The sequence below is a fragment of the Nycticebus coucang genome, chromosome 9, assembly GCF_027406575.1.
Source record: "Nycticebus coucang isolate mNycCou1 chromosome 9, mNycCou1.pri, whole genome shotgun sequence".
NCBI lineage: Eukaryota > Metazoa > Chordata > Mammalia > Primates > Lorisidae > Nycticebus > Nycticebus coucang.
In genome coordinates, this window is record NC_069788.1 from 83,430,388 (window position 1) to 83,451,038 (window position 20,651).

Sequence of the window (20,651 nt, forward strand, 5' to 3'; positions counted from 1 at the left end):
CCTTTGCCTACTTTTTAAATGGGTTGTTTGTCCTTTCTTTGTTGAGGTATAATAGGTTGGGGGGGGGGGTTGGGGAGTTTTTTTGCAGTTTTTGGCCAGGGCTGAGTTTGAACCTGCCACCTCCGGCATATGGGGCCTGTTCCCTACTCCTTTGAGCCACAGGTGCTGCCTTTTTTTTTTTTTGAGACAGAGCCTTAAGCTGTTGCTCTGGGTAGTAGAGTGCTGTGGCATCACAGCTCACAGCAACCTCAAAACTCCTGGGCTCAAGTGAGTCTCTTGCCTCAACCTCCCAAGTAGCTGGGACTACAGGCACCTGCCACAACGCCTGGCCATTTTTTGGTTGTAGCTGTCATTGTTTGGCAGGCCTGGGCTGGATTCAAACCTGCCATCTCTGGTGTATATGGCTGGCGCCTTAGCCGCTTGAGCTACAGGCACCAAGCCAATAGGTTTTTATGTATTCTAGTTTCTCATCAATATTATCACTTGCAAACATTTGCTTCCAATATATAGATTTTCTTTTTTTTTTTTTGAGACAGAGTCTTACTTTGTTGCCCTCGGTAGAGTACCATGGCATCACAGCTTACAGCAACCTCAAACTCTTAGTCTTAATCCATCCTGTTGCCCCAGCCTTCCCAAGCAGCTGAGGAACCTGCCACAATACCCAGCTATGTTTTAGAAACAAGGTCTTGGTCTGGCTCAGGCTGGTCTCAAACTCATGAGTTCAGGCAATCCACCCACCTCGGCCTCCCAAAGTGCTAGGATTACAGGCACCAGCCACTGCACCCAACCCTGTATATAGTTTTTCTTTTCACTTTACTGATAGTATTCTTGGAAGTACAAAAGTTTTTTAATTTGATAAAGTCCAGTTATTGTGTGTGTGTGTTTGTGCTTTTGGTATCATAGCTAAGAAACAATTCCCTAATCAATGAAGATTTACACCTGTGTTTTCCTTCTAAGAGTTTTATAGCTTTACCACTTACATTTTGGTCTCTGATACTTTTTGTATATGAGGCTCTAACTTCATTCTTTTGCATGTGGATATTTAATTGTCCCAGCACCATTTTTTGAAAAGACTATACTTTCTCTATTGAATTTTTTTTACATCCTTGTTGACCACATATTTAAGAATATAGTTTGAGATTCCAAATTTTCCACTGATTATATTTATCCTTATGCTAGTACTCACATTATTATACAGTCTTCATTATTATAGCTTTGCAGAAAGTTTTGAAGTTAGAAAATATGAGCCTTCCAATATTGTTCTTTTCAAGATATTTGGGGTCCCTTGCATTGCTATATGAATTTCTGGATCAGCTTTTTCATTTCTGCAAAAAAGACATGTGGGATTTTGATAGAGAGTGCACCAAATCTATAGATTAGTTTGGAGAATGTTGCCATCTTAAACTACTGAGTCTTCTAATTCATGAAATGGATGTCTTTCCACTTACTTAGGTCTTTAATTTTTTTCAGTGATGTTTTATAGTTTTCCATGTACAAGTCTTGCACTTCTTTGGTTAGGTTTATTCCTAAGGATTTTATGTTTGCACTACTTCTGTAAATGGCATTTTATTAATTTCATTTTCAAATTGTTAATTGCTACTATATAGAAATACAACTGATTTTTGTGTGTCAATTTTATATCCTGAAATTTTGCTGAATGTGTTTATTCTTTTTTTTTTTTTTTTAACAGAGTCTCACTTTGTTGCCCTAGGTAGAATGTCGTGGTCTCATAGCTCACAGCAAACCCAAACTCTTGAGCTAGAGTGATCCTCTTGTATCAGCCTCCCAAGTAGCTGGGACTACGGGCACCTGCCACAACTCCTGGCTATTTTTAGAGATGGAGTCTCACTCTGGCTCAGGCTGGTCTCGAACTCCAGAGCTCAGCCTACCAAAGTTCTAGGTGAGCCACGGCACCCAGCCCGTTTATTACTCCTAACGGGTTTTTTTGTATGTAAATTCTATAGGATTTATTTATTTATTTATTTATTTTAGAGACAGAGTCTCACTTTGTTGCCCTCAGTAGAGTGCTGTGACATCAGAGCTCATAGCAACTTCCAGCTCTTGGGCTTAGGTAATTTTCTTGCCTCAGCCTCCCAAGTAGCTGGGACTACAGGCACCCACCACAAAGCCCGGCTATTTTTTGTTGCAGTTTGGCTGGGGCCAGGTTCAAACCCGCCACCCTCGGTATATGGGGCTGGCACCCTACCCACTGAGCCACAGGTGCTGCCCATCTATAGGATTATGTCACCTATGACAGCTTATGTCACCTATGAAGAGTGAAAAATTTTACTTCTTCCTTTCTAATTTGGACTTTTTTTCTTTCCTAATTGCTCCAACTAGAACCTCAATATTGAATAGTAGTGGAGAAAGTGTTATCCCTGTGTTATTGTTGATCGTAGGGGAAAAGCTTTCAGTTTTTCACAATTAAGTATAAGGTTAGCTGTGGGTGTTCTATAAATGTCCTTTATTGTATTAAGGACATTTCTTTCTAGTCTGAGTTTGCTGATTGTTTTTATTATGAAAGGATGTTGGATATTATCAATGCTCTTTCTGTGTCTATTGAGATGATCACACAGGTTTTATACTGTTTTATTGACATAGTATAGCACAGTGATGGATTTTTATATGGTGAATCAACCTTGCATTCCTGGGGCAAATCCCACTTGATTGTGATATGTAATCCTTTTTATTTATTTATTTATTTTTGAAGCAAGATCTCTTTCTCCTCCCCAGGCTAGAGTATAATCGTTTGTATACATTGTTAGTTTAGTTTATGAGTTGTTGAATATTTTTCTATCTGTGTTCGGATGAGAGACTGGTCTGTCATTTTGTTTTGGTTTTTTTTAATGCCTTTGCCTGGTTTGGATATCAAGGTAATACTGGCCTCATAGAATGAGTTGGGAAGTGTTTTTACTTCAGTATTTTAAGTGTTTTAAGAAGAGTGTGCAGGACTGACATAATATCCTTTTTCAACATTTGATAGACTTCATCAGTGAAACCATCTGGTTTGGGACTTTTCTTTGTGGGAAGTTTTTGGTTACTAATTCAATCTTTTTGCTTATTGTAGATCTGTTCAGACTTTCGTTTCTTTTTGAGTTTAGCTTCAATAGTTTATTTCTCTCTAGGAATTTGTCTGTTTCATCAAGGTTATCTGATTTTCTGGTTTATAGTTGTTCATAGTACACCATGATCCTTTTTACTCACGTAAGGTCAGTGTTGATGTCCATTCCTACATTTCTGATTTTGGTAATTTGCATCTTCTCTCTCTCTCTTTCTCTCTGTTTTTTTTTTTTTTTTTTGGTAGAGACAGAGTCTCACTTTATGGCCCTCGTAGAGTGCTGTGGCCTCACACAGTTCACAGCAACCTCCAACTCCTGGGCTTAAGCGATTCTCTTGCCTCAGCCTCCCGAGAAGCTGGGACTATAGGCGCCCGCCACAACGCCCGGCTATTTTTTGGTTGCAGTTCAGCCGGGGCCGGGTTTGAACCCGCCACCCTCGGTATATGGGGCCGGCGCCTTACGACTGAGCCACAGGCGCCGCCCTCTCTCTGTTTTTTTTAAGTCACATAAAACTTGAGGGGTTTTCTCATTCTCAAATTTGAAAATGCTCTTCTAGCTCGTTTTGTCACCTGTAAAATGATACTATCAAGCTGGGCAGTGACTGAGTTCTCTCACTAGCTGAATGATTTTCTACTGGAAACCATCCAAATAAAATATGAGCACAGAATTAAAGCTTCATAGAATTCCTGCACACTTGTCGGGAGAACCTGACCCCTGGACCTACCACACACTTCTTAGTCTATAAACACATGAGAAGCAGCTTGTGAAACAACTTTTTTTTTTTAGACGTAGTCTCACTGTTTGACCCTCGGTAGAGTGCTATGGGGTCACAGCTCATAGCAACCTCAAACTCCTGGGCTTAAGCTGTTCTCTTGCCTCAGCCTTCCATAGCTGGGACAACAGGCACACACCACAATGCCTGTTTATTTTTTTGTTGCAGTTGTCATTGTTGTTTAGCAGACCCGGTTGGGTTTGAACTTGGCAGCCTCAGTGTATGTGACTGGTGCCCTAACCACTGAGCTACGGGCAACGAGCCAGCTTTGTTTTTTTCTATAAGACCATAAAAGTTAATTTGGTTAGTTGTGAGAACCAAAAAAAAACTCTTTTCTTAAAATTAAAGTCTTTTTCTTTCCTTATTTCAAAAGAAGTAGGTGATCATTCCATGGGGCAAAAAAGCAAAACTAAGCCAAGTGTGGAGGCTCATGCTTGTAATCTTAGCACTCTGGAAGGCCAAGGTGTGAGGATGGCTTAAGCTCAGAAGTTCAAGATCAGCCTAAGCAGGTCCAAGACTTAGCCAGGCATTGTGGCAAGCGCCTGTAGTCCCAGCTACTTAGGAGGCTAAAGCAGGAGGATTGCTTGAGCCCAGGAGTTTGAAGTTGCTGTGAGCTAAACTTAAGCCATAGGACTCTAGCCTGGGCAACAGATTGAGACTCTGTCTAAAAAAAAAGCTAAACTAAACACAAAAACCAGAATACCTACAATCCTATTAGCCCAGAAATGAGCACTATTGACCCTTGGCTTGGGAGGTGTAAGGAAAAATCACCTCAGAATACTGTTATCTGGATGATTCTCCTATCCAGACCTCTGGAAAAGGTAGCTATTCCTCTTTTATTTGGGGACACTTTGCCCAGAAATAGAGAATATTCATAGCCTTGAGTGTTGGTTTCCTGCCCTGCTGAACATTAGAATCCCTTGGAGAGGTTCCCCCCTTCCCCCCTTAGGAGAGCTTTTTAAAAATGCAGATCCCTAGATATCATCTCATACCACTGAATAAGAATCTCTTAGGTAAGGTCCAGGCAGCATTTGAAACAGCCTGCCAGGTGACTCTCACCACAGCCAACAAGGAAGACTGTACCCTAGTCAGGGGGTGAGGGAATTGACTATACGTGATTCACAATACCTAGTTTCAGCCTGGCTGAAGGACATAAAGCACATCTCCAGCTGGAGAGATCTGAACTCCCAGGGACATTCTTTCCTTCCCTCCCTTTGTCAAGCTATCTAGAATCCTGCAGCTCTTCTGGTCTGGGTCTGAGTCTCAGGGCTGGGTGATTCTAAATAAGTATTGTGTGCTATTGACCTGGTACCCTGCAGGAAAGTGTGTACAGAACACACAGATTATCAGAAGGGTCATTTGGAGGAATTCAGAAGAGTCCCAGTGGCTATGTAGTTGTATCCACCTGTTAAATATTATTCCTAACCTGTATGTCGTATCCTTTTTAAACTGTTGCTCATAGGAGAAACCATTCAGTTGAAGTTTCCTGTCATTTTTTACATAATAAGCACCAAAGATAATAAACTCTAATTATTATCCAGGTTGTTTTATCTCTTTTTCATTTCCAAATAAACATTAATGCTTTGATATTTTTCTCAGAAAACCACACTATTTCCTTTTCTTTACTTTTCTTTAGAGATATGAATCAGGTTCTTGATGCCTATGAAAATAAGAAGCCATTTTATCTCTACACGGGCAGAGGCCCCTCTTCTGAAGCAATGCACGTAGGTCACCTCATCCCATTTATTTTCACAAAGTAAGTATTTCATTATATGACATTTCTCACTTTCTTAGTGAATCAAGAATGTTACTTATAAACCATGTTTAGAACTGACAAGATAGTACCAGCTCATGTTTGCTGAGCAATCAAACATGTCAGGAAATCAGCACCTTTGTGGCTTCTGGTCACTTTGTTCCTGAGCTCAGAGGAACGGATTCCACTGCTTTGGAGTCAACCAGACCTGTTTCTCTTCTCATCCTGCTCCCTGTCTATGAGACCAAAGTCTGGCTACTTCTCTGAGCCTGGAGTTACACATCTGCAAGATGAAAATGATAATACCTACCTCATAAAAGTGGTATAAAGCTTCAAAATAAACTACACAGTGGGAGGATGGTTTCCATGTTGTTCTGAGAACCACCGATCACCCTCCTCCCCTCTCCTTTGCATTGGGAGCTCTCACTGGAGCAGGCTGAGGGCCATGGCATGAGGGATTCCGGAAACGGACGTGCTGGGGGCAATGGTGAGCCAGGCAGGAGTAGGCAGGAGAGCTTATGGGGTGCAAGGGATGAGGGCCATCTGGTGGGGCAGCATGCCTAAGGAAGTTACCCAGCCTTCTCATGGACCCAGTGGAACAGACAGTTGGCCCCCATACCAAGGCCCCATCACCATTTGCTGCCATCAAAAATAAGGATTAATTTAGAAGATAATGTACAATATGTATCCATGAGAATATAGCAAAGGATTCCACAGAGAAGACACATATTATGAAGTATATCCTTTTGTTCACAGAGTAATCACCAGTGATCTTTAAACTGAATATGACTTGATGAGGTTTCTGAGTAAGGGTTCAGAAGAACCCAAGAAGGGTTCAGAGTCTCTAAAAGTGCAGAGACATTGTTTTGATCTATTACTGGTTTATTTAACTGAAAATTTATGGATCTTGTCAAATCTGCTCATGGGGGTATTTTTTTTAAACAAGGTTGCAAGAAAACTGGAAGTACAAAATGAAGAGTATGTGATATCACCAATGTCTTAGATGGAATTGACCTAGTTGAAAAAAAATCTAAGAACCATAGTCAGTAGTTAGGATCTGATCTTAGCAATTTTTGAGCAATAGTCCAACAAAAAGAGCTGCAAGAGGAACATTCTGATTTACTGGCAATGTAAGACTCTCCACATGAATTAATTAAAGCTTGTGCTTAGCAGTTGCTTGAGAAAATGAAAGGCTAGCATATATGATATATCAAGATGGTCATAGCATTCAAGCCTTCCCCATTAACAGATTGTTATTGCAGTTAAAGCTCCAACAGAAACCAGATTGAATGTTCCAGCTGCCAGAGAAGTGGGATTCTATCACAACTCATACAAGGAGTACAGAAGGACCTATTGATGTCTATTTGTGTGGAGTAGTATCACACAGGTAACAAAAGGTCTGAAGGTGTCGCCTCCCTCTGAAGGCAGAGATCCAGAACAATTGAAGAAGAAGGTCCTCAGCAAAGTGGAATGCCTTTGAGTAGTTTACTACTTAGATTACTGGATAAATATGGTTTCCACATTTGAAAACAACTTTTTTTTATAATCAGTCACTGCTTTTTGCCCGTGAAATAGGCATCTTGAGTCTTGAAAAAATTTCATCAATATTTTATATTACAAAATAGATGGATAGGCCTGAAATGAATAGTTCTTCATGGACTCTAACCTTTCCTGTAAGGATTATGTCATCAATCACATAAGAAATTGCCCTACACTACTTCATATTTTCACTTAATTGTTGAAATTAGCCAAAGAAAATCTACAGAGGGCACTGTTTATCGTCACTGGAACGGTTGGTATGACAAAATAGGGAATATAGGAGAAACTGAAAGTGTAGGGTAAAAATTAATTACATTTTGGACATGCTTGATGAAAAGTGAGAATCTATGTAAGTAATTGTGTATATGTAGGTCAGGTTCTCAAAGGAAAGATCTGAGCTGTGTATAGTAGATTTGGCATATGTCAGTTTATTTATGATGATTAAACCATGAGAAGAGATGAGGTCATCTAACGAGAGAAAGTAGCAGAAGAGAGACCCATGAATATCTATATTTAATCTGTATTTAACAGGAAATACACAGGAAAAAGCCTTTCCTGAGAAGGAAGAATGATTAGGGGCCAGGGCAAAATAAAGAAGGTAGTGTCCCATGATGTAAGGGTGTTTGGCACATCTCCTGAGTGAAGGGCTCAACTACAACTTGGACTTCACCTAACAGATGCAAATAATGTAACCTAATTATATCCTCATATTAATCTGGAAAAAACAAAAGGACAAAAGTAAACTAAAACCTAAAAGAAACAGTAGCCTAGAGGGGAGGGAGAGAGCAGGTAGGGGAATAGGGACAGAAAGGAGGCCTCTCTGAATATATTTTGCTTTAGAGTTTTGACTTTGGAATCAGGTAAATTTTTTTCTTTTTTTTTTTTTGAGACAGAGTCTCACTATGTCACCCTCAGTAGAGTGCTATGGCATCACAGCTCACAGCAACCTCAAACTCTTGGGCTTAAGCGATTCTCTTGCCTCAGCCTCCCAAGTAGCTGGGACTACAGGAGCCCACCGCAACACCTGGCTATTTTTTTGTTGCTGTTGTTTGGCAGGCCCTGGCCAGGTTGGTGTTACCATTATTGATAGTCAAATTCACAGTACAATAAGGTTCTATAGGCAAGGAAGTCTTAATATACATTGTTAGTAGGAACTGTGTTTTCAGGCATTCCAAAGGGGAAATGAGATGTCATCACCTTTCTTCCCCTGTTTCTTTAGGTGGCTGCAAGATGTGTTTAATGTGCCCTTGGTCATCCAGATGACGGATGATGAGAAGTATCTCTGGAAGGACCTGACCCTGGACCAGGCCTATGGCTATGCCGTGGAGAATGCCAAGGACATCATCGCCTGTGGCTTTGATATCAACAAGACTTTCATATTTTCTGACCTCGACTACATGGGGTAAGGAGAAAATACCTGGCTGCCTTTTAAGTAAGTAGATATAGATATCAAGTCATCATGACCACAGCTAAACCTAAAACATTTGAAATGATCTTAAGGCCTAGTAAATGTTTTGTTGTTGTTGTTGTTTTTTCCCTTATTAAATGTAATGGTCTGGTTTATTGGTTTCATTTACCCATTATTTTGCAAGTGGAGAGCTGTGTATATACATAAGAGTTAATAAATGTCATTATCTTAAAGACTCAACTATTGGTAGCGCCTGTGGCTCAGTGAGTAGGTTACCGGCCCCATATGCCAAGGGTGGTGGGTTCAAACTCAGCCCCGGCCAAACTGCAACAAAAAAAAAAATAGACGGGCGTTGTGGCGGGCGCCTGTAGTTCCAGCTGCTTGGGAGGTTGAGGCAAGAGAATCTCAGAAGCCCAAGAGCTGGAGGTTGCTGTGAGCCGTGTGATGTCATGGCACTCTACCCGAGGGCAGTACAGTGAGACTCTGTCTCTACAAAATAAATAAATAAATAAAGACTCAACTATTGCCTTTATAATGATATCTAGAGAAATTTAAGATATGAATTCAGCTGTAGTATGATGGTACTTCAGATTTTTATCCTCAGCTGTGACAGAGAAGCACTTTAAGGAGAATCAGTCTTACAGAGTTACGTTTTCTCTTTTCAATGTACCTTTCTCTTCACAGAGAAAAGATTCAATCTGGTTTTTTAAACCAGCCATTTAATAGGCCAAAATATTAAATCAGCAATTTAATAGGTCAAAATGATTAGCAAGGGCAGCACTTGTGGCTCAAAGGCGTAGAGCACCAGCCCCATATGCTGGACGTCACGGGTTCAAACCCAGCCCTGGCCAAAAACTGCGAAAAAAAAAAGAAAATGATTATCAAGAAATGTGTTAAGGGGCAGCACCTGTGACTCAGTGAGTAGGGCACCAGCCCCATATACTGAGGGTAATGGATTCGAACCCGGCCCCGGCCAAACTGCAACAAAAAGTAGCCAGGCGTTGTGGTGGGTGCCTATAGTCCCAGCTACTCAGGAGGCTGAGATAAGAGAATCGCCTAAGCCCAAGAGCTGGAGGTTGCTGTGAGCTGTGATGCTACAGCACTCTACCGAGGGTAACAAAGTGAAACTCTGGCTATTAAAAAAAAAAAAAATGTGTCAGGGGCAGCTTCTATGGCTCAAGGAGTAGGGCGCCGGCCCCATATACTAGAGGTGGTGGGTTCAAACCCAGCCCTGGCCAAAAACTGCAACAATAACAAAAAAAAAAGAAATGTGTTAGAAAAATAAAACTTTGGTCAATCATCACAAGAAATCTTTGTAGCTGAATAAATATTTCTTGAGTGCCTAAGATGTGGTACGCCACAAGGTTATTCCTCAGTTATATTTGATTCTGCAGGTAGAGAATCCACCTTGCGGTATTAAGTGTAGCTCAGGGCCAGCCTCTGAATACAGGCTCTCCAGTGTTTTCTCTCTCGGTTACCAAGCAAAGCAGGGTGTGATTGAACATCCAAGATGGTATGTAAGCACAAAGAAGCTTGCTTATCACCATTTCCTCAGAATGTTCTCTTTTGTATGGACTTAAACCTGAACAGTAGCATTATATCCATGAGTAGCATTATATCTCTTTTTTTTTTTTTTGTAGAGACAGAGTCTCACTTTAACGCCCCTGGTAGAGTACCATGACATCACAGGACTCATAGCAACCTCTAGCTCTTGGGCTTAGGCGATTCTCTTGCCTCAGCCTCCCGAGCAGCTGGGACTACAGGCGCCCACCACAGTGCCCGGCTATTTTTTGGTTGCAGTTTGGCCGGGGCTTGGTTTGAATCCGCCACCCTCGGTATATGGGGCTAGCACCCTTCTCATTGAGCCACAGGCGCCGCCGAGTAGCTTATATCTCAATCATTATATCCATTGAGAGCAATAGATTTCCTGATATGAAATCTGGCCTACTACCAACTAGTAAAATAATTAACTTTCTGATTTTACCTGTTAGATTTTTTTTTTTTAATGACTCTTTATTTCTGCCGTGTGAATATAGAGACAATGTGACACCTTTAAAGGAAGGGAAATGTATGGGTCCAAGTCCTGGCACCTACCTCTGTTTAGTGGCCATGTTATATCCATGAGAACATAGAGTCCTCGTTATTATGATTTTCATGGCACTTTATTTCCTTTCTCTCACCCCATTTCTTAAAATAACCTGATTCAACTGCTTAAACCTTGGCACAGACATGCTATGGATTTTACTACTACTTTTGTGGCCGCACAGTACTGCTGGTGCTGCACAGCAGCTGTGTCCTTTTTTTTTTTTTTCTTTTGGATTGAGTCTTACTGGGTAGTATGCCATAGAGTCATCATAGCTTACAGCAACCTCAAACTTTTGGGCTGAAGAGATCCCCTTGCCTTAGCCTCCCAAGTAGCTGGGACTATACGTGCCCATTACCACACCCAGCTAGTTTTTCATTTTTTAATAGAGAAAGGTTTCGCTTTTGCTCAGGCTGGTTTTAAACGCCTGAGCTCAAGCAATCCACCTGCCTCATTCTCCCAAAGTGCTAGGATTACAGGCACGAGCCACCCCACTGGGCCAACTGTGTCCTTTTGTATAGCCTCGCCTTGCCCCACTGCTGCCCATCACATCCTTCATCCCCCCTCATCAGCCAGTTGTCTTACTCAGACACCCACTTGAATGACTTTTTCAGTTCCTCATCATCAGATGACAATGAAAATCTTCATTATTCACTTGGCACAGAAGCCCTTTTGGGATTGGCCCCTGTGTTCCTCTCCAGCATCGCTGCCACCTCCTACTAGGTGGAACAGTTTACAGGTCCATATCCTTCACCTTTGTCATGTTCCACCTAGAATTCCCATCCCCTCCCCTAACCCTATGACCCCAGCTTAGCTAATTCCTACACTTTCTTCCAAACAAATGATCAAGTATCACCTTTTCCTGGGAGCTTTCCTAACCCCAAAGTCTAGTTTAGATGTAATCCTAGCACTTTGGAAGGCCAAGGCGGGTGGATTGCCCTGAGCTCAGAGGTTCGAGACCAGCCTGAGCCAGAGTGAGACCCCCTTCTCTTAAAAAAAAAAGCCGGGCATTGTGGCAGGCACCTGTTGTCCCAGCTACTTGGGAGACTGAGGCAAGAGAATAGCTTCAGCCCAAGAGTTGGAGATTGCTGTGAGCTATGATGCCACAGCACTCTACTAAGGGCCACAAAGTGAGACTGTCTCAATAAAAAATAAATAAATCCCCCACTTTAACCCCCCAACACCCAGCCTCACCTGCCACATATGGTGCAGTGTGACACCGTCCCCACTAAATGGATAAAAATGCATGGTCCCTGTACTTGTGCTCTGTGTGGTAGGAACCTTCCTGGGCCTCCAGACAACAGGAGCAAAGCCAAGTTCCTGCCTCACTGAACTTAAACTTTTTGGTGACAAGACAGGAACAAATACCTGTAATAAGTCCATGAAGATGATTTTTTTTTTGTACTATTTTTAAGACCTTTATATTTTTCTTGATTTGGATACAGTGAGTACATGTATTGTAAACAAAAAGCAAAAAGCAGCAGTGCCTGTGGCTCAAAGGAGTAGGGCGCTGGCCCCATATACCTGAGGTGGTGGGTTCAAACCTGACCTCTGGCCAAAAACTGCAAAAAAAAAAACGCAAATCATGTTAATACATACAAAAATATCAACTTTTCTATTATATATTAATCTCATTAATTTATATTTTTTAATTTGCAACTAATCAAATTAGCCAAAATTTTGCTTAGCATTGTAACATCTTGTAATCACCATGTAGAGAAATGGTGAAAGTTTAGAGAAAGCCTTTTGAAGTTAGGTGAATATCTTAGATGAATATGTACACATATAATTTAAAATTATTTGATGGGCGGCGCCTGTGACTCAAGGAGTAGGGCGCTGGTCCCATATGCCGGAGGTGGTGGGTTCAAACCCAAAAATCACAAAAAAAAAAAAAAAAAAAAATTATTTGAAATTCCTTCTACCGCCTCCCTAAATAAATCAAAGTTAAAATTTTGATCTCATATATATTATTTTCATAATACTTTTATTTACTTTTTTAAATTATTTTTTATTAAATTGTAACTTTGTACATTGATGCATTTATGGAGTTCAGGATACTGCTTCAATATACAATGTGAAATGCTTACATTGAACTTGGTAACATCCATCACAATTATACTCATTTCTTTTATTATTATTAAATCATAGCTGTGTACATTAATGCAATCCTGGGGTACTATGTGCTGGTTTTATATACAATTTGAGAGAGTATGGGTGGAGGGGAGGGTAATTGGTGGGACCATACCTACGGCACATCTTACAAGGGTACATGTGAAGCTCACTAAATGTAGACTATAAATGTCTTAACACAACAACTAAGAAAATGCCAGAAAGGCTATGTTAATCAGTGTGATGCAAATATTTCAAATTGAAAATATACTCATTTCTTAATAGTTTTGAAATATACCATTGCGTCATGCAAATTAGGTGAAGTCCCCCCAAATGCCCTCTCTCCTACCATATCCCCCTTCCCCTCCCCTCTCTCCTCTTTCCTCATGAAGATGATTCAATGGGTGGACATATGCTTCTTTACCAACACAGAGTAAGGAGAATCAGACAATATGTCAAAACCAAAAAGATCTGTAATATCTTTTCTTAGAAAAGCATTTTATGTTTGCTTATTTAATTCTTTTTATTTTATTTTTTTCTTTTTTAGAGATAGTCTCACTATGTTACCCAGGTTAGTTTTGAGCTCCTAGGGTCTTGAGTTCCTGGACTCATGCAATACTCCTCCCGTAGCTTCCCAAATCACTGGGAGCATAGACATGAGCCAAGGCACATGGCCTCTTTTATATTGTACCTAAAGTTAGGAGAGATGTTTTAAAGGTTTAATCCTGTTTTTGAATTTCTTTATATAAGAATTTCTATCTAGGTATATTGGCTGACACCTGTAATGCTAGGCACTTAGAAGGCCAAGGTAGGAGGATCACTTGAGGCCAGGAGTTCAAGACCAGCCTGGGTATGAGTGAGACTCACCTCTACAAAAATTTAGAAAAATTAGCTGGGCACAGTGGCATGGACCTGTAGTCCTAGCTGCTCAGGAGTCTGAGGCAGGAGGATCACTTGAGTCCAGGAGTTTGAGGTTGCAGTAAGCTATGATGACCCCAGTACACTCTAGCCAGGGCAACAAAGTAAGACCCTGTCTTAAAAAAAGAGAAAAGAAAATAATTTCTTTCTAATAAACACTTGAGCATTTTACTCTTTGTTTCTTTCTTTTCTTTTCTTTTTTTTTAGATATTTTTTCTTTCTTGACTTTAACTCAAAATTTCTATCTTTGGCTTAATAAATCTTCTTCTTTGTCTTTGGAACAATGAAGTCAGCCATCACCCTCTCTGTGAGTAGAAGGGAAGTAGCATGGCCTCCATGGGGGGAGAAGTCAGAGTGGATAACCCCATGTTTCTGGCCTCTACATATGGGTTCAGAGAGGCTTTCCTACCAGGAGCCATGAGGGATGCAAAGGCACTGGGCCAGGAGTCTGAAAACTCCTGGGAGTCCAGACCCAGCTCTGCCCTACTTGGTTTTCTTCTCTTAGGCCCTTACATCTCTGAGCCCCTATTTTCCTATGAGGTGGGGAGTTAAGTGCTAGCAAGAGGCAGCATAGCAGAGATTCCCAGTTCCCTTCCTAGGATCCTTACAGCCACCTACTCTGTGGCATGAGCACAGGAAGAACTCTCTGCCTTCTCAGCTCAGCCCAGCTCATTTGTTGTTCATATGTGTATTAAGCATCTACCGTGTGCCAGGCTGATGCTAGGGACACAGCAGAAAACAAAAAAATTATCATCCCAGCAACTGTGTTGAATTTGTCTTCTGATGGGAAGAGTCAATGAACAGTCAGCCAGGTGATAGTGAGTCCTGTAGTGATGATGATGGGGTGGTGGTATGAGGACAGAGGAAGGAGGTAGAGAGTAAAGGAAGGTCAGGAGTTGAGTGTGCCTGTGCTGTAGAGTTTCTGAGGACTTCATGAACATAAAGAACTCTAAGCAGCACTTGGCACCTAGCAAGTGTTTAGTGAATGTGAGCAACATCACTCAGTGGTGTTGTCTAACATCTCTTCCACATTTAAACTCTGTCTATGATAGGCAGATGCTCTCTCTCGGGTACCTGGTCATTCACCCGGTTTAGACATTCGGGTGCATTCATTGTCACCCTTGAGAAGCCTCCATGTTCAGGTCACATGCTTACTTCACTTGATCTGGAACAGGCCATTGTGATGGCTTTGGCTTCTATAAGCGTCCCAGCCTTAAACTGGCCCCAACCCTGGTGGTCAGTGCTCTTGTACTCCGGGCACCCCCTTCCCCACAGCCCAAAGACAGTAGTTCGCCGTTCCACACAGAAATTCTAAACTCTTTAAACACTGCGAGATGTGGTAAAAAACGCACAAGCTTTGGGGCAGGTGGACCAAGGCTCAGATCCCTGCTCCTATACTCACTAGGTCTGTGCCTATGACCCTTCACTTATCTCTACAGTAGAGGCAATGGTGCTATTTGAAGGGAATTGGGCATGTTAACATGTGTCCAGCACCAAGCACAGCTCCTGCCATAAAGGGAAACATTTTAGGAATCACTAACCTTCCTGCTTTTGCCCTTTCTATCTTTATAGTGCCCCAAAAGGGGAAGGGCCTTTTGCTAAATTGCTAAATGTAGTAGTCAAAAGATGCAATATAAAAAGCCACTCTGGTTCTCCCCCATCTCATCTTCAACCTAATTCCCTCTGGTTATGGAATGGCTGCCAAGATCCAGGCCTTGTATCCATACCTCTTATCATCCAGAAGAGTGGGTTGCTTGACACAGTTGCTATGGTCTAGCCTTGTTGCTAGCAATGGAGTCAGCCCTGGGCAAATGGCAGAACTGTCCAACAGTGAAGGGGGAGTGGAGGCCAGAACCAGCTGCCCCAAGATAAACCCTCCTCTTCCTGGGGCCCATCGGTTTTTTGCATAATATCTCCATACTTCATCAAGCAACAGGTGGATAGTCTCCCATGACACGGTATGTCTCAACAGAAAAGTTCTCAAGGCCCCCAAACTGGAGCTCTCTGGCACACTGAACTGTTGACTCTGGCAGAATTTAATTATTTTGTGGGAACCAGCGAGTCTCTGAATCTGGTTGTGTTCTGGCCTCATTTGCACATCTGCTTGACATTGATTTCCACCTTGCTCAGTCAGCCTCACAGGTAAGTGTGTCTGCTTTGCCTGCTGCAGGTATCTTTACTTAAAGGTGGTTTCCTGGTGCTCCTGTGTTGACCACAATGTGGTCTGCAGGCTGCATCTGTGGCCCAGTGTCTGGCCTGTGCCACGCTTTCTTGACATCCAGTTTTAATGATTATGACTTTGCTCTTATCGTAGGCCACCTTCCCATTTGGGATTTGATTCCAATTGTTTTTGCAGGATGAGCCCAGGCTTCTACAGGAATGTGGTGAAGATTCAGAAGCATGTTACCTTCAACCAAGTGAAAGGGATTTTCGGTTTCACTGACAGTGACAGCATTGGTAAGGGGTGTGTTGCTGTCTCTAGTCCCACCTTACTCCCATCCAAGAAGAGATGAGTTCAAGAGAAGGAGACAGACACCTGGGTTAAGTATCTCTTAGATGTTAGCATTTGCATATCTCTTTAAAGAGGACTCCCAGCTGTGGATTTTCCCTGGAACAAAATGCATTGAGCCACTTTTTTTTTTTTTTTTTTTGCAGTTTTGACCGGGGCCAGGCTTGAACCCGCCACCCCCGGATATGGGGCCGGTGCCATACTCCTTGAGCCACAGGCACTAACCTTTCTTTTTTTTTTTTTTGTTTTGAGACCAAGTCTCACTTTGTCACCCTTGGTAGAATGCCGTGGCATCATAGCTCACAGCAACCTCAAACTCTTGTGCTTAAGTGATTCTCTTGCCTCAGCCTCCCAAATAGCTGGGACTACAGGCATCCACCACAACACCTGGCTATTTTTGCTCAGGGCCGGGTTTGAACCCACCACCTCTGGTATATGGGGCTGGCACCCTATGCCTTTGAGCCACAGGCGCCTCCCATCACCTGTCTATTTTTAAAGATGGTGTCTCACTCTTGCTCAGGCTGGTCTCAAACCTGTGAGCTCAGACAATCCACCTGCCTCAGACTCCCAGAACTCTGTGCTTTTATTATTATTATTTTTTTTTTTTTTTGGAGACAGAGTCTCAAGCTCTCACCCTGGGTAGAGGGCCATGGCATCACAGCTCACAGCAACCCCAAACTCTTGGGCTTAAGCGATCCTCTTGCCTCAGCCTCCCAAGTAGCTGGGACCACAGGTGACCGCCACAATGTCTGGCTTTTTTTTTTTTTTTTTTTATTGTTGTTGTTGTTGCAGTTGTCGTTGTTTTAGCTGGCCCAGTCTGGGTTCGAACCCACCAGCCTCGGTGTAAGTGGCCAGCACCCTACACACTGAGCTACGGGCACCACCCCAGAACTCTGTGCTTTTGAAGGGGATTTTTATCATTGGAATCCCAACATCTAGTACGATAATATCACAGTGAAGGCCATGATGACCAATTAAGGAGGCACCAATACGTGATAAATAGCTACACATGCTTTGCTTTTCAGAGACCCAGGTTTGAATGCTGCCTTAGCCACTTACTTGCTGTATACAAGCTTTTGCAAGCCATGTAAGGAGTTTGAGCCTGAAGTACACATTTTTAAAATGGGAGTGATGGTGGGGTCTCCTCTACAGAGTTGTGAGGAGGAGATGAGGTCATGGGTGATACTGGGCAGAATTTAGCACTTATATCCAAGGAATAGCCACCGTTGCTTTGCGCTTTTAATAATGGTGCTGGCAGGAATGGCAATTGCCCTCTTTGTTACCCCAGAGAGAGACAAGAACCCAGGAAATGGGGTTTCTCATTCTGAAGTGGACAGTAATATCAGCAACACGCAAAATACTGAAAATAGCTTTCTATACCAAAGTATTCAACATAATTTATGATAATTAAGATGGAGAACCTAAATGCCAAATAATTAGAGATTAGTAAAATAACATATTGACAGAATAGAATATATCTAATAACAACATGGGTAAATGTAACAAAGTGAAAAGGCAAGAAAAAAAACTAAATATAATCACAACTGAAATGCATCAAGTAAAACATAAAGAAAATGTATAAAAGGACATTAATTGGGACTATATAGGTTTTTTTCTCTTTGTTCTGCTTTTCTGTATTTTTCAGGTTTTCTTTATTGACTCTTATATAATAGGGAGAAAACCTATTTTTGTTTATTGTTTTATCAGCCAGAACAGGAATTAGTCTCATGTGCAAAATATTTTTTACTTGCTTTTAGGGAAGATCAGTTTTCCTGCCATCCAGGCTGCTCCCTCCTTCAGCAACTCGTTCCCACAGATCTTCCAAGACAGGACGGACATCCAGTGCCTTATCCCATGTGCCATTGACCAGGTCAGAGGCAGAACTGGGTTCTTGAAATCTGGGATGCTGACAGCAGGTTCCTTGTGCTCTTCAGTGGGGAAAAGATTTGCTGAAAGGTAGTAGGGAGAAGAGGGAACTGACTTCTTTAAACTAATTGGAAGCTTAGGTATCTTCTATGCACATCGGGTTGCTCATTGGCTACAAGCTGGTGCCCTCATCAGTCTGCTCTTTCCCCCACAGGATCCTTACTTTAGAATGACAAGGGACGTTGCCCCTAGGATCGGCTATCCTAAACCAGCCCTGCTGCACTCGACCTTCTTCCCCGCCCTACAGGGTGCCCAGACCAAAATGAGCGCCAGCGACCCCAACTCCTCCATCTTCCTCATTGATACCGCCAAGCAAATCAAGACCAAGGTGAGAAGTACCCCAGGTGGAGCACAGCTAATGAAAACAGAAACATGCCCAGGGACACACATACCCCACTGCCTGGTCCTTTTGGCGTCAACTGCTATAGCAATGCTGAATTCTAGAATTCCCTATTGTGCTTCCTGCATAACTGGAGGCAGCCTGTCCCTGTTCCCAGATAGCAGGTGAACTTGTTTTATTTGTATCTTTTCATCTTGGTAAAATTCTGAACTTATGTTGCCCTGCTTTTCTTTTTTTACTAACACTGTTCTGGAAGCAAAGTCATGGCAATTTTCTTAAGGTTATAATCAATGTGGATGTTACTAAACATAGAAAAGATTTTCATGTATTTCTGAGCACTATTTGTGTTCTAGGTGCTGGGCCAGATGCCTTAGTTATGTTTTCTTTTCTTAATTCTCTCTGGGAGCCAGTAGTGCTGTTCCTTTCAAAGATAAGAGAGGTAAGGCTCAGAGATTATCACCCACATGACCAAGTATCTACCCCCAGAAATGAGCAGCCATTGCTATGGGTGGCTTATGAGCTGTTTTTCTCCCACAGGACATTATTGTTGAGGGACATAGAATTGGTAAATGTCCTTCAACAGGAGTGCTGCCTGGCCTTGGAAGTGCTGTATGCAGCAGGCACTAAGTAAATATTTGTCAAGTTACCAGAGAAACTAGAAATACAACTTAGTTTACGCTTCCTTATTTTTCAGGGCCTTTTTCCTTATTTTTCAGTCTGTTACTAAGTACTAAACTGCCAGTATACATATAATATATATGCTTTTTATTGTTGTTGCAGTTGTCATTGTTGTTTAACTGGCCTGGACCAGGTTCAAACCCGCCAGCCTCAGTGTATGTGGCTGGCCCTGTAATCACTGTGCTATGGGCACTGAGCCAGCCTTTGACATTTTCTTTGGAAAAAAATATGTCTGCAGGCTGGGAGATTGCAGAAGTGATGGGAGCTGTATATAAGGCATGTGATGCAACCGTCTAAGTTCTCCTGACCCTTCTGGAAAGTCTCAAGCAGGTTCTAGTTGACAGTGGGAAAAACCTTTGTATCAAACCTTCTTTTAGGAAATGACTTACTCCAACTCTCTCCCTTAGAAGGAAGCTGGTGTATTGGGGCTTTTTCTTTTCCTTTCCACTTCTAGCTGAAACTTCCAGAGCACAGAGTACAGAGTGGGAGGAGGGAACTGGTTTGTTTTGCTTTTGAGAAATTGTTCTAAAAAAAGTGGATATGGCTCTGGGGTATTTTTCATTCACTTAGGACCCAAAAAAGACCCAGAGGGCTAGCTTGGCAATGAGCAGAAAATCAGGAACCACACAAGCCAACAAAGGAGAACCAGGATCACCAGCAGCTTGTAGGGCAAGATGGGATCAGGCCTGTCCCTTGTTCTAGGATAATCTCTACACATCTGCAACTCCAGAATCAGAATCTCCATGTTATAATAAAGGGAGAGCATTTGCTTCAGCCTTCTCTTAAACAAAAATAACAGAAGCAGTGCTGGTGACGCAGCTAGCTTTGCTGTGTGAGCAGCTGCCACATGCACACCTGTGTGATCCAACTGAATCCTAACAACCTCCTTAGCAGGCTGTGTCCATTTGTGGTCAAGGAAATCAAGAGGTCTGGCAGATTTCTTACATCCACACAGCTGGGAAGCAGTAGGACCAGGATCAGTACCTGGGTCCTCCTGGAGTCAGGAGTCCTGGGTCTTCTGGTTTTAAGATGATACGGCAATCTTTTCCTTCTCCTCTCTACATGGAACACTTCTGTGACCAGGTGTATCAGAGTTTTTCCCCATACCAAGCAATTCTCCAGTGGATACCAACTTGGCATCCTATAATTCAACTCAGTTCTAATGCTGACTACCTGGAGATAGAGTCTACAAGTTGAAGGCTCAATCCCGCCAGACTGCCCCTAGGTCAGATGCCCATCAAGAGTTGGGGCTACCCATTCTTTTCACCAGCTGGCTACAAACCAGGATTCCCATGACCCTTTCCTTGGGTTTTGTTGATTTACCAGAAACACATTTTTTGGTTTCTGTGGTTAACACTCACAGAAACACATTTTTTGGTTTATTATGATGGCTATACAAAGGACACAGATAATCAGCCAGATGGTGGGCATAGGGGGTGTGGGGCTTTCATGCTGTCTCCGGGCACACCGCTATCTCCTGAAACTCAGTAAATCCCATTGTACAAGAGTTTGGTGGGGGTGTGGTTTTTAGCCAGGGCTGGGTTTGAATCCTCCACC

General features: G+C 42.3%; 1 protein-coding gene and 1 pseudogene across 4 annotated transcripts in view; both read left to right on the forward strand.

The window, feature by feature from the left end:
- Nucleotides 1-20,651, forward strand: part of WARS1 (tryptophanyl-tRNA synthetase 1) — a 59,761-nt gene that overhangs the window by 28,110 nt on the left and 11,000 nt on the right. For all 4 annotated transcript variants that reach the window (XM_053601665.1, XM_053601667.1, XM_053601664.1 and 1 more), the window contains 5 exons: nucleotides 5,468-5,587; nucleotides 8,343-8,525; nucleotides 15,998-16,098; nucleotides 17,908-18,020; nucleotides 18,231-18,404. In XM_053601665.1, the coding sequence (XP_053457640.1) occupies nucleotides 5,468-5,587; nucleotides 8,343-8,525; nucleotides 15,998-16,098; nucleotides 17,908-18,020; nucleotides 18,231-18,404 (691 nt within the window). The remainder of the gene's footprint in view (nucleotides 1-5,467; nucleotides 5,588-8,342; nucleotides 8,526-15,997; nucleotides 16,099-17,907; nucleotides 18,021-18,230; nucleotides 18,405-20,651) is intronic.
- On the forward strand, nucleotides 5,597-8,336 carry LOC128593582 (transcription factor E2F6-like; annotated as a pseudogene).